Source organism: Macrobrachium nipponense, chromosome 9, assembly GCF_015104395.2.
Source record: "Macrobrachium nipponense isolate FS-2020 chromosome 9, ASM1510439v2, whole genome shotgun sequence".
Taxonomy (NCBI): domain Eukaryota; kingdom Metazoa; phylum Arthropoda; class Malacostraca; order Decapoda; family Palaemonidae; genus Macrobrachium; species Macrobrachium nipponense.
The window spans coordinates 54,694,227-54,709,171 of NC_061110.1; the positions used below are offsets into that span (position 1 = coordinate 54,694,227).

General features: G+C 44.1%; 1 protein-coding gene across 4 annotated transcripts in view; it reads left to right on the forward strand.

The window, feature by feature from the left end:
* The window catches only part of LOC135217906 (protein GUCD1-like), a 241,413-nt gene that overhangs the window by 123,621 nt on the left and 102,847 nt on the right, over nt 1-14,945 (forward strand). For all 4 annotated transcript variants that reach the window (XM_064253946.1, XM_064253945.1, XM_064253943.1 and 1 more), the window contains exon 3: nt 1,958-2,084. In XM_064253946.1, coding sequence (XP_064110016.1) covers nt 1,958-2,084 — 127 coding nt within the window. The remainder of the gene's footprint in view (nt 1-1,957; nt 2,085-14,945) is intronic.

A 14,945-nucleotide genomic window follows, 5' to 3' on the forward strand; every position in this document is an offset into this window, starting at 1 on the left:
AAAAACGCAATTGTAAGCTAAAACTCTTATATTCTAGTAATATTCAATCATTTACCTTCATTTTACAACGACTTGGAAGTCTCTAGCACAATATTTCGATTTATGGTGAATTTTAGAAAAAAAAATACATTTTCCTTACGTTCGCACGGTAACTCTTCCGAAAAAATCAGAATTTTTTTGTACGATTGTCGAAATGTTTGCACCATTTAAAATTAGCTGTTACATAAAGTTTTATATATGAAAATGTGCGCAATTTCATGTAGAATACAACTAAAAATGATTGAAGGTTGTAGCTTTTCTCTTTTTTTCGAAATATTTGCATATAATTCACGATAAATAGAAAAAAAACCACGTTCGGTCAAATTTGACTCTACCGAAATAGTTGAAAAACGTAATTGTAAGCTAAAACTCTTACGGCCTAGTAATATTCCGTCATTTTTCTTCATTTTGAAACAAATTTGAAGTCTCTAAAACAATATTGTGATTTATGGTGAATTTTTGAAAAATATATTTACCTTCACATTTCCGCACGCCGATTCGCGCCTTCGCAGTCAACTCCGAAATACGTACATCGCATTTATCCTAATTTTTGCTCCTCTTCATAGCCTTTTTTATAGAGTTTCATATATCAAAATGTGCGCAAAATTCATGAAGATACAATAAAAAATAATTGAAGGTTGAGGTTTTTCCATCTCCGAAATATGTGCATATAAAAAAATATATATAAAATCGACATTTGGTCAAATTTAACTCGTCCGAAATGGTCGAAATCTGCAAATCTAATCTAAAACTCTTACATTATCGTAATATTCAATCATTTTTCTTAATTTTGAAACAAATTGGAAGTCTCTAGAACAATATTTAGAATTACAGTGAATTTTTGAAAATAATATTTTTTTATGTCCGCGTGTTACGAATTCGTACATCATTTTGTGATAATATTTTTCCGGTGTTTCTTTTATTGTTTTACTATGTATTACATATCAAAAGGATTGCAATTTAGTGTAAAATACAACGAAAGAAAAATTAACTCATTAGCTTTGACCGTTTTTTTGCACAGCGTGATTGAATACAATTATCTATGAATTTTTTTTTTCGCTACCATATATTGCATTATTTACATATGATAATTATATTATTTTTCATTTCTGATGATTGCATACTAAACTTCAAGTAATGACAAAAAAATGAGCCAAAAATTAACTCTTAATCTTCAAAACTCAGCGTGCTGTGATTTTTTGAAAAAATTATTTTTTCCGCTTCCTCGCTCACTCCAAACTGGCGCCGGCATACAGGAGAGGTTTTGATTTTTAGGGCTTCGGCGTAAGAGGGTTAATAATACCAATTCAATGGTATATTTGATGTAGGATAATACTTTAAATAAACATTTGGTATTTGTGACTTCATATTTCCATTGTTACACTGTAAAAAGAAAATGGATGTCTCAAATAGTAAGAGTATGAAAGAAAACGTGCATGACTGAATACTTATGGGGGGACTGAATTATTTTCACATACGTAACTAAGTCATTCAGTACGTACATAGTACGTATGTATTTATGTAGAAACATAAAATGTAAGATTTACTTTAAAATAGTATTAATAATATTTCAAAGATTAATATGAACCATAATAGGATATTTTATGTATATTTGATGAAGGATGGTCTTTAACGGATACTTTGGTATTTGCATGTTTAGGATAGGGGTTTTGATGACATTTTTAGAGGGGGTTCCAAACATTCGCAGGATTTTAACTATTCGCGTCTGGTACACATCCCCCGCGAATATGGGGGGACCACTGTATATATATATATATAATATATATATATATATATATATATATATATATATATATGTGTGTGTGTGTGTGTGTGTGTGTGTATTACATATATATATATATATATATATATATATATATATATTAGATATTAATTATAGTTGAACTTGTTTTTTCAGTACATGGAGCATTGACCTTGCCTACCTACTCCAGAGGTTTGGCATTAAGCACCGATATGTGACTGTTACAATAGGTGTTGACCCTGGATTTTCTTCCGAGAGTTTTTACAACCATGTCTTATGTAAAGTGAGTATATTTACTTTTGCTAGAAATATCAATGTGTAAATTACAAATTCAGTGTTTGCATTACACTGTTATGTTTGTTGTAAATAGTAGATCAGAGGTAGAAAGGTTAACCATGAAAAGAAAAGTTGAATTTGAAGGTGTGTAAAATATGCATTGGGTATAGAGCACACCAACTCCTCATAGCATTTAGTTTCATTGCAGGTATGAAACATGTCATAAATCAAATGCACTTTCGTTAGCCTCAATGTTGCAGCAACTACACTTTCATTAGCCTTATTGTTATTATAATTCATCAGTATATCTGATTAATTGCATATATGAGTCATCATAACCTCTGTAATCTTATATTTGCATAATGTATTTACAATGCTACTAGATAACCAGTCTTTTGCCAAACCAACAGAAGAAGGTACTCTCATCACATTCATACCCTGTGGAACTTCAGGAATATATTAACAAATAAACTCATTTTTGTGGTACTGTAGTTCTGTTATTCCCAAAGTTTTTCTTCAGGGTACTACTTTATTTCACAATTAGAATTATTTATTCAACCTCTTGTTAGTGATTAACAAGGTGAATTTTACATTCATTGGAATTTTCAACCTCCAGTGTAGTTTGCTGTTGTCTGGCTCTGTATTCAGTAACTCACTACCATCAGTGAGCTTTTCCAGCTTATTGCCTAATATGTAGTTTTATGCATAGGTTACTTTTTTATTTAAATTTTTTTGACTTATCTGATTCATTTGTTTTGTAGGAAGAGTGGATTCTGGAGATGTTAGGATGATTATGAAGCAAAATGTTTTCTTAAAAATTTTATTTATTGGTATATATACATGCATAAAACCACACACAATCATACAGTTAATGTTTATAATAAGATTTTATTTATAAATATGCTTAAGCTAAGGTTTTATTCACAGACATGCTTACTGAGGTGTTTTTAACAAAAAATACTTGCACTAAGGTTTTATTTATAAAAGGGATTTTGATGAAGGAAAAATCTATTTCTGGGCTCAGTTCGTGTCGCTTCGTGAAATAATCCCTTAAGTTCATTATTTCTAGGTAAATGATACTAACATTACCAGAGAAAAATAAAAATAGGGGGATGTCAGAGTAACTGACTCGCTCACCCTAAATAAAAAGAGGATGTCGTTATGGTGCTGGGGCGAGTGAGACCACTACCACGAACCTCTTGTCATTTAGAATTCTCCTCCATCAAAATCCCCCTCCCTGAGAGAGCTGACACATGGCCGGCGCCAGCAACTACTACTACACATCCTACCACGCCGACCGCAGCGCCTCTCGTGGCCATCCTTGAAGTTAGATGCCAACCTTGGGCGCAAGCGTGGGAGAAAACAGGGAGGGAATTTCACTGGCGACCCACGAACCCATGCAGAAATAGATTTTTCTTTCGTCAAAATCCCTTTTCTGGGCTACAGTTCGTCGCTTCGTGAAATAGTACCAGAGAATTAGCACAAGGTTGGAAATTAAAATAAGGTCTCAATAAAACGAAAGAAAGAAAATAAATTAATATAATCTAATTGTAAAATTCTTACAAGTTATCATGACTAAGGTTAACTTAACCTAATATAATAAATGTTAGCTTAAGACATATAATTGGACTTAAAATTAAACTTAAACTAACTTATGATAACTTAGAACTAGATTTTATGTGACAATATTAATGAATATCTTAATATATATATTTCTGGGTGATTGGCTCGTGTCAGCCTATGAAATATCCTTAAGTTCATTATTTCTAGGTAAATTAATCCTAATATTACCAGAAAAAAAATAAAATCAAGAAAATGTTAGTTAAACTGACTCGCTCACTATATAAAAGAAGTGTCGGCATGGTAATAGGGGCGAATGAGATCACTACCACGAGTCATTTACCATTTAGACCTTCCATCACAAAATCCCCCAACTGAGAGAGCTGATACCAAAGGGTGATGCGTCCGCTACTACTACTACTACCGACGCCAAGCGGAGAGCAGCGCCTCTAGCGGCCATCCTTTATATTTAGCTCGACAACGCCAGTTGTAATTCTTTTGCTCGTGTTGTTTTCGCTTTTTTTGGATTTATCTATTTCCACGATGGAACGTGCTGCTATTGCCTTCGGCTAAGTTAAGTGCCCGATAAGTAATATTTTTGTATTTCAGTCTTCCAGGGACCAGTATTTTCCGTTTTTTAGGTCATATACGGTCACCCGGTTGACTTGTGGCGGCCATGAGCCGCCTCGTGTTGTTAAGATTTCCCGGTCTCCCATACTGGGACATCTTATGCTTGTGGGCTCTATTTTACGTTCATCGTCTTATTACATCGTATTTTAGATTTAGGGTACACAGCCCATACCTTTTACCTTTTATCTTTTAGTTTGGTATTTAGGGCTATACTGTGTTTCTCTCGCCCAGACCAGCTCCCAGCTCTTGCTCTTCATCGGCTACTGCTGGCTCCGAGTAGTCGACTGCTCTTTGGATCAGTTTTTGCTCCTCCTAGGCCTCTTTCTCTTTTACTCAAGTGTCCCTTCTATTCTTTTACGATGTAATTTATTATTTGTCAGTGTTATTTAGGGTGTTAGGCTAGCCTAGGTGCCTTGTACCGTGTGTTGGTACAGTTGGGTTCACGTGGCCTCTCTGTGGTTGTGTTGCTATCGCGTCCTGGGCCACCTCCGATCACGTGTCCCATTAGGCACCTTACCCTCCCCCTTCCCTCCCTTCCACGTGGTAGGGAGGGGTCTGGTCGGGTCTCCTCGGTTGTCATGACAACCATTGTAGCCTCCCTCCCTCTCCCTCTGAGGGGGCCAGAGGAGCCCCATACCAGCTGGGGGCCGGGTGTGACCACTTGTCTTGGGTACCGGGTTACCCGACGGGTAGTAGTTGGGAGGGGGGGTTGGCCACCCACTCTCTCTCTCGCCCGCCGCGTTCACGCCGGGATTCCCACATTCTCTCCCATTCCCAACCCTTCCCCTACCATAACGGACGGAGCCCCCGCTGAAGCCGGGGGCCCCTTCGGTTATCGGTCGTTTCTGGCTCCGCCAGCGGGCGGGGTGGGATTTACCAGTGGTCTATATAGCTTGCCTAGTATATCCTGTTTTCCGCTACCGGAGGAGAGCTTGCTTTCTTACCCAGGCACTCCTCTAGTAGTCGGAAGGAATCATGTCTTATTCTATAAGGATACATACCCTTACTGATACTGTAATTTATTTGTTTATTTATAGTTTTTCACGTACTATCTCCGTCGTGGTTTCATGGGCTCCTCACCACTCCTGGTTGAACCATTTTCTTGTCTCCGGCGTACGCTGCGGACCCCAACCAACCGCCTATCTAACCACACGTATTGCGGCGGAGCACTAGTTTTAATCTAACTTACATACTCCGGCATGCAGCGGAGTCTATGTTAGGCTGTAAGTGTGTGACCCCGATACTCATGTATCCCTCCACTTACAGGCTACTAACTGCCAGGATCCAGGCTGCAACGCAGTACTTTAAGACCCCTGTGCCCATGAGGAATGCAGGACCCACGCCCCGTGTGCCACTACCCACAACGGGATGATTGTCTGGCACCCTGAGGCATGCACCATCTGCTACGACCTTGTGAGTCAGCTGTTGGGTGGGGTAAGTAGATTCCTGGACAAATTTCCTGTTATCAATGGTTTATCTTTAGTTTTAAGCTACTTTAAGCTGTATCTCCGCCGTTAGAAGCTTCATATCGCCTTCTCTTTCAGGCTGCCGCCGTGAAAGAAGTCGCCCTAGCAACCCATGAAAGCTTGGGTATGGCGGCTTCGGTAAAAAACGCCGCCAAGGGTCAAGCCTTACATTCTAGACAAAAAACTGGCCATTCAGATCTTCCCCGGAGGCAAGGCGACGGGATATGTTGACCCCATCTCAGCAGCCCCACTCATAGCTTCAATCCAGCAGGAGGTGCAGCAGGCGTTTGGGTCCGTCTCGACACAGGAGCCGGTTCCGGACGTCGCAAACCTGGATCTAAACCTTGAGCCAATGGCAGTAGGTGCCGAGGACTTGTTGGTCGAGGTAGGTGTTTCGGGCGCTCAAGGACTACCTTTGAGCGCTCCTGGATCTTCTTCCCTGTCCCCTTCTTCTTCTTCTTTTCAAGGCTTCACGGGATCTGAGATCCTTTCGCGTTCACGCGCTCATCTCGTACCCCCGAAAGTGAAGGGACAGAGAGAACAGAAGACCCATCATAAGACGACTTCCAAAAAGTCGTCGTCTTCTTCGGCAAGGAAGTCTACGACATCCTACGCCGACGCGGTGAAGGCGAAGCCCAGCTCTTCTCACTCGAAGAGCTCAAGAAGCAAGGCTTCTAAAGAGAAGGCCCGCGCTCCCGCCGAGCCAGTGCCTTCTCCGGCATCCACCGGATCCACTCCGGTTACTCCTGTTGGGGTGGCGGGACCTAGTGCTTTTGATCCCACCACCTTCTCAGCAGGAGTTTTGCAACAAGTGGGAGAGATGGTCGGCTCTCTCGGTACGAGATTTGAGCAAATGTTTGCTCAACTCTCCAGTACCATTAATCAGTCTGGTCAGTCAATCCAAGACCTCTCTAACCGTGTTAGAGAACATGATGACCGTTTCGCTGGCCTGACTCAGGCCCCACAAGCGAACTTCCCTTTGGCAGGTACTGGTTTGGTCTAGTTACCTCCATATGAATCCCTGCCAGCTTTCTCTATGAATAATCCTTGGAGGGTGGCAGCTTATGCCCCCTTCAAGGATGGCATGATCTCCATTCCGGAGTGTGGAACAAGAAGGATTGAGGACTTTGAGTTCTACCCCCCCGGATTGACTCAGCCTTTCATAGGGTATGCCAGACTGACAGAAACAGCCCTCAATAGAGAGGATAAAATCTCTAGAGACTGTTCTATACAGTAGGGATCATGCGCAGAGGGAATGGGTTCACTGCCTGGAGGATTGGGATTGTACGAATACCAAACTCCAGGCATTCAAGAGCCCTTTCACTATCTTTGCCACGGAGGAGGAGGCTTCTATTCCTTTTGCGACTAAGATGGTGGAAACGCCTCTCCAGGCCGTCCTTAAGGACTAACCCGTTCCACAATTGAGGGAGGCGGAACCAACATCTCCGCTCTTTCCTGCCTTCGGAGAACTGTGGGAGAACTTGCCAGCCACTTTCTCAGTAGGGAAGCTGAAACCAGACTGTGCGATGGACCAGTTTGGCGAAAAGCTCCCTAGACTGCCTGATAGCCTTATTCAGGCAGAATTTGATGCCCGTACGAGATTTGGGAGGTCACTTAACTCCCTTATCATCACGGAGATGGCTGCCCTTTCTTATGCCACCGAACCACTCTTCAAAATACTGGCTAAGTCTCAGCTCCAGTCAGTTCAAGCTGATGCCTTCGACTTCTTTACAGCCAGAAGGAATTGTCGAAAGCATGTATTGCAAGAGGCAACTATTAGGCATGAACCTAATAGGCTTCTAGCTTCCAGCATGTGGGGTGCGGACCTCTTCCCAGAAGCTTCTGTGAATGAGGTACATCACGAGGCTGCTAAGCTTAACCAGAGCCTTAGAGCCAGATGGGGTATCTCATTCAAAAGGAAGCAAGAGAACGCCCCCTTGCTGGTAAGAAACTGAAGAAGACCTGGTAGGAGGTTCCAACCATATCAGAAACAGCAAGCAACAACAGCACTTCGTCCAAGCTGTCCCAGTTACACAACAGGGGTAGCCCTCGACGTCTAAACAGACGCAACTCATCCTCCTGTTGTCTCCTCAGAACCAGCCCTCGACCTCATACGCCGTCTTGCCAGCTTTCAACTCAATGTATGAGAGCCAAGCCTTCCCAACCTTTAACAGGTTCTCTAGGGGAAGCAGGGCGAGAGGTCACTTTCGCCAACGAGGTACAGGAAGAGCTGCAAGAGGCAAGCACTTCAGAGGAGGGCGTGTAGGTCAACCCGCTCAACAGCAGTGAGGCTCCCCAGGTAGGAGGGAGGCTGTTCCTCTTCCGTCACAGGTGGGGGTTCAGCAAATACGCACAGAGCATCGTGTCCAAAGGATTGGGTTGGAGTTGGATCAAAGATCCTCCACCAAACAAGTCATTCTATCTATAGATCCTCAAAGGAGTGGACAGATTATGCGGAGGAACTCCTTCAGAAAGGAGCTATTGCGAGAGTCAAGCTTCTAAAATTTCAAGGTCGCTTGTTCAGCGTGCCAAAGAAAGGCTCAACAAAAAGAAGGGTAATCTTAGACTTGTCAAAGCTAAACTCTTTCATTCGTTGCGACAAGTTCAAAATGCTGACCATCTCGCAGGTGCGGACCTTACCTCCCCGTGGGGCCGTCACCACCTCTATCGATCTTACAGACGCATACTATCATATCCCTTTAGTGAGACACTTCCGTCCATTCCTAGGCTTCAAACTAGGAAATCAGACGTTCTCCTTCAAAGTGATGCCCTTCGGACTGAATGCTAGCTCCAGGGTATTCACAAAAATAGCGGAAGTAGTAGTCCAGCAATTGAGAACACAAGGGATAATGGTAGTAGCGTACCTCGACGATTGGTTGATCTGGGCACCAACTGTCGAGGAATGCCTCAAAGCCACAAAGAAGGTAGTGCAATTCCTGGAACATCTGGGGTTCCAGATAAACAAAACGAAATCCAGATTCATACGGAGTCTTGTTTTCAGTGGCTAGGAATCCAATGGGATTTATCCTCCCACAATCTGTCAATTCTGGTGGTCAAAAGGAAAAGAAATAGCCAAGTCTGTGAGGCAATTTCTCAAAAGCAAACAAGCTTCAAGGAGAAACCAGGAAAGAATCCTAGGTTCCCTCAGTTTGCCTCAGTGACAGACATCCTTCTGAAAGCAAGACTGAAAGATGTAAATCGAGTTTGGCGGTCAAGAGCAAACGCCAAGTCTCAAGACAAGTTGTCAGTGATTCCACAGATCCTTCGCAACCAGCTCCGTCCATGGACAAAAGTAAAGAACCTTGCCAAGTTAGTACCCCTTCAATATCCCCTTCCGGTGTTAACCATTCACACGGATGCCTCCCTGTCCCGGGTGGGGGGGATATTCTCAATTCAAGCAAGTTCAGGGACTTGGTCCGTCCAGTTCCGCCAGCTCACATATATGTGCTGGAAGCAATGGCGGTATTTCTTACCTTGAAGAGACTCCTCCCCCCAAAGAAGTCTCATCTAAGACTAGTTATGACAGTGCAGTAGTAGTACATTGCATCAACAGAGGAGGGTCCAAATCCAAACACGTGAATCATGTCATGATAGCCATCTTTGCTCTAGCAGACAAGCACAAATGGCATCTATCTGCCACCCACTTGGCAGGGGTAAGAAATGTTATAGCGGACGCACTGTCCCGGTCAGTCCCTCTGGAGTCAGAATGGTCTCTAGACGACAGGTCATTCCAGTGGATATGCCAGAGAGTTCCAGGTCTCCAAGTAGATCTTTTCGCCTCACAAGCGAACCACAAGCTCCCTTGCTATGTGGCCCCCAACCTGGACCCTCTGGCTTATGCCACGGACGCCCTGTCGTTGGACTGGAATCAATGGAAGAAAATCTGTGTATTTCCTCCAGTGAATCTTCTTTTGAAAGTTCTGAGCAAACTGAGGACTTTCAAAGGACTAGTAGCCCTGATTGCTCCAGACTGGCCAAAGAGCAACTGGTATCCTCTGCTTCTGGAGTTGGGTCTCCGGCCTCAACGGATTCCCAACCCCAAGCTGTCGCAACCAGTACAAATGAGGACTGTGTTTGCTTCCTCAGGAATTCTTCAGACCCTAACTTTATGGACTTCATGAAGTTTGCGGCTAAAAAAAAGATGGCTAACATTGATCCACAAAACATCCTTTTTCTGGAATCAGATAAAAGAGAATCAACTATTAGGCAATATGACTCAGCTGTCAAAAAGTTAGCATCCTTCCTGAAAGAAACGAACACTACAACCATGACAGTTAATTTAGCTATATCCTTTTTCAGATCCTTGTTTGAAAAAGGCTTAGCAGCTAGCACCATAACTACTAATAAATCGGCTTTGAAGAAAATCTTTCAGTTGGGTTTCCAAATAGACTTAACAGAATCTTACTTTACGTTTATTCCCAAAGCCTGTGCTAGACTTAGACCTTCTCAAAGGCCTACTTCAGTTTCATGGTTCTTAAATGACGTCCTCAAACTAGCCTCAGATACTGACAAACTCATCTTGCACATTCATAATGCTACTTAGAAAGACGTTATTTTTATTAAGTCTGGCTCAGGAGCCAGAATTTCAGAACTGTTGGCTCTATCCAGAGATGCGGGCACGTAGAATTTCTCTCCTCAGGGGAAGTTCTACTTTCTCCGGATCGCAGCTTTTTAGCTAAGAATGAGGATCCTCTTGCAAGTGCCCCTTGGAAAGTCATCCCACTTCCGCAAGATCCTTCCCTTGCCCAGATTAACTTTAAGAGCCTCTCTATCTCGTACATCCTCTAGATCCTCAGATCCTCTCTTTATGAGAGAAAAGGGTGGAACTTTATCAGTTAAAGGAATCAGACAACAAATCCTTTACTTCATTAAACAAGCCAACCCTGAATCATTTCCAAAAGCACATGATATCAGAGGAGTAGCTACCTAAATTAATTATTTCCAACATATGAACTTTGAGGATCTTAAAAAGTATACTGATGGAAATCACCGACAGTCTTTAAACTCATTACCTGAAGTCCTTGGAATCATTAAAATTTTCAGCAGTAGCAGCGGGAAATATAGTTTCCCCTGATTCTGCACAGTAGTTATAGTATAAGATCCAGGTCTCCTTTCTACCTACCTCGTCCAACATGCCTCACCCTACTGCTATGCTCTTCGTGATACTCTAGCCTTAGCCGCTAGGATCTTATTGGTGGACTGCCCCTTATTTTTTTGCTAGGGGCACCCACATTGTATGCATATAAATGTGCTTCAGTGTCTCTACCCTTATTTTTATGCTAGGGTAGAACACAATGAGTTTGTATATTTTGTAAATATCTATTAATTTTAGTGAATCTTTATATACTATTGTGATTACATTATACTATTCTGTACTACATTATCTAGTATAAGCTAATTTTATGTACTTTATGTTAATATGGTGTAATTGGTGATTCACTTATATTATATACCAATCTTTTACAATTTTGTTTCATTTTGACCTTCTATTTCCATCTTGTCTGTTTCTCTGGTACTATTTCATAGGCCGACACGAGCTGAGCCCAGAAAAGGGATTTTGACGAAGGAAAAATCTATTTCTGGGTGATTGGCTCGTGTCGCCCTATGAAACCCACCCTGTTTTTTCCTTACCCACCCTGGAGGACAAGATGACCAATTATAAAGGATGGCCGCTAGAGGCGCGGCTCTCCGCTTGGCATCGGTAGTAGTAGTAGTAGCGGACGCATCACCCTTTGGTATCAGCTCTCTCAGGTGGGGGATTTTGTGATGGAAGGTCTAAATGGTAAATGACTCGTGGTAGTGATCTCACTCGCCCCTATTACCATACCGACACTTCTTTTATAGAGTGAGCGAGTCAGTTTAACTGACATTTTCTTGATTTTATTTTTTCTCTGGTAATATTAGGATTAATTTACCTAGAAATAATGAACTTAAGGATATTTCATAGGGCGACACGAGCCAATCACCCAGAAATAGATTTTTCCTTCGTCAAAATCCCTTAAGTGTGTTTCCCTAGCAAAAAAATAAGGGAAAACAACACTAAATGGTTACAGTCAGTAGTCAATATTTACAATTGTGAGTGCCCCTAGCAAAAAAATAAGGGGCACATCACCATAAGTAGCCTTTCTGGGCTCAGCTCGTGTCGGCCTATGAAAGGATCCTTAATATCATACTTTCTAGGTAAAATTAATCTAAAATTACCAGAGAAAAAACAAAATTAAGAAAATGTCAGTAAAACTGACTCGCTCACTCTTAAAAAGAAGTGTCGGTATGATGATAGGGGCGAGTGGGAACACTACCACGAGACATTGATATGGAACGTTCTGCAATCGCAACGGCTAAGTTAAGTGTCTCATAAGTAATGTTTTACTATATTTTTGTCTTCCGGGAACCAGTATTTTCCTTCTAATAGGTCATATACGGTTTCCCGGTTGTCTCGTGGCGGCGCCATGCTGCCTCGTTAAGAATTCCCGGTCCTCCATACTGGGACTTCTTATACTTATGGGCTTACTTTTTACGTTCATCGTTTTTACATGAGTTTTAGGCTAGATTAGCCCCTTACCATTTCTCTTAGTTTGGTATTTAGGGCTATTATTATTGTTCCAGCCCAGCATCCCGGCTCTTGCTCTTCATCGGCTTTCGCTGGCTCCGAGTAGGCTTCTGTTCCTCGGAACAGTTTGCCTCCTCCTGGGCTTCTTTTTCTTCTACTAAAAGTGTCTTTTCCATCTTTACGATGTAATTTTATTTCTAGTTTAGGGTGTTAGCTAGCCTAGGTGCATGTTCCATGGTTTGGTACAGCCTGGTTCACGTGGCCCTCCCACGGTTGTGTTGCTCCGCGGCGGTTAGGCCACTTGCGGTCACGTGTTTCCATCGCACCTTACCCTTCCCCTTCCCTCCCTAACAGGTATAGGGAGGTGCTGGGGGACCCCTTGGTTGTCATGACAACCTCAGTTGCCTTCCTCCCTCCCTCTCTGAGGTGGCCAGGGGTTCCTCCCAGCGGGGGGTATAGGGCGACCACTCATAGGGTTCCGGGTCTCCGAGCGGGTAGTTGTTGAGGACGGGGAGGTAGCCTAGGCCAACCCCCCCCCTCTCTCTCTCCCGCCGTGTTACGCCGAGACCTTCCCCCCCCCTCCCCTTCCCCAGTGCTCAGCCACCTTCCCTTTCTATAACGAACGGAGCCTTCCGTCGCAGCCGGGGCACCTTTGGTTATAGATTACTGGCTCCGCCAGCGGGCAGGGTGGTCACTACTAGTGGTCGGTTGCTTGCCTGCTATATCCTTACATCTCTCCCCCGCTACCGGAAGGGAGCTTGCTTCTTACCCGGGCACTCTTCTAGTAGACGGGTGGAGAAAGGTTTGATATTATTGTTATTTTAAGGATATACCCTAATTTTACGATGATTTGTTTAATTTTATTATTTATATGCTTACCATCCCCGCCATTTTTCGTCGTGGTTTCCTTTTCACCACCACTCCTGGTTGGATTCTATCTTTTGTCCCCGCCGTCAGCGGAGCATAGCCTAGGACAACCAACCAACCTTGTACCACACGTATTATGGCGGGCTCTGGTTTAATCTAACTTTCTCGCTCCGGCACCAGGAGCAACTGTTAGAATGTAAGTGTTCTCCTGATACTCATGTATTTTTCCACTTACAGGCTACCAACTGTCAGGTCCCGGCGTGCAACGCGACGTTGTACGACCCCTGCGGCCACGATGAGTGCAGGTCTCACGCTCCTTGTGCCACGTCATTCAACGATATGATCGTCTGGCACTGGAAGCCTGCGCCATCTGCTACGACCTAGTCAGTCAGCTGGTGGAGGGGGTAGTCGATTATAGGCTTCTTTATCATTTACTAACAACTCTTAGACATAAGTTTGTTAACCCCGTTCCGCCATTAGAAGCTCATCTCGCCCTTTCTTCCAGGCTACAGGTGTGAGGGAGGTCGCCCTTGCTACCCTGAAAGCGTGGGTGTCGGCTTCGGGAAGAACGCCGCCAAGGCCAGCCGTACATCCTTGACAAGAAGCTGGCCGTCCAGATCTTCCCGGCGGGCAAGTCAACAGGGTATGTTGACCCTTGTCCGCAGCCTTCTCATAGCCTCCATCCAGCAAGATCTCCAGCAATCTTTCGGGGGTCGTAGCTTCACAGGAGTCGGTCCCGGACGTCGCTGCCCTGGACCTAAACATCGAGCCGATGGCGGTTGGAGTAGAGGATTTGTTGGATGAGGTAGGTGTGTCGGGCGCCCGAAGGTCTTTCCTTGGGTGTTCCTGGATCTTCTCCTGTCCCTTCTTCGAGCGCTTCTTTCCAAGGCTTTTGTGGGATCTGAGATCCCTACCCGCTCTCCCCGCTCTCTCTGTACCCCCTAAGGTGAAGGGACAGAGAGAACCGAAGACTCTATCTAAGACGACTCCTAAGAAGTCGTCTTCGTCTTCTTCGGCTAGGAAGTCTTCGACTTCCTACGCTGACGCGGTGAAGGCCAAGCCGAGGCTCTTCTTACTCGAAGAGGTCTAGAAGCAAGGCTTCTAAGGAGAAGGCCTCGCGAGCTCCCGCCGAGCCAATGCCTTCTCCTGCCTCCACCGCATCCACTCCAGCAACGCCGGTGGGAGGAGCGGGACCCAGCACCTTTGATCCCACTGCTTTCTCAGCAGTGGTGATGCAACAGGTGGGTGAGATGGTGGGTTCGCAAGTCTCCGCCCTCGGACGAAATTTGAGCAGATGTTCGCACCAACTGTCGAGCACTCTGTCTCAATCAGGCCAATCCATCCAGGATCTCTCTAACAGGGTTAGAGAGAATGAGGACCGAGTGGCTGGGCTCTCTCAGGTCCCTCTTCCAGTCTCCCCAGTGCCAAGTGCTGGTATTTTCCAGCTCCCGCCATACGACTCTCTGCCAGCTTTCTCTATGGAGAACCCTTGGAGAGTAGCCGCCTACGCTCCATTTAAGGATGGGATGATCTCTATCCCGGAGTGTGGAACTCGAAGGATTGAGGACTTCGAGTTTTATCCTCCGGGTCTGGCGCAGCCTTTCATCGGCTATGCTAGGCTGACTGTAGAGGCGGCTCTTACTAGGGAAGACAAGATCTCTAGGGAGGATGTTCTCTACAGTAGGGATCATGCCCAACGGGAATGGGTTCACTGCCTTGAGGATTGGGAGTGCACAAACACTAAGCTCCAGGCCTATAAGAGTCCTTTCACTATTTTTTGCGACGGAAGAAGGAA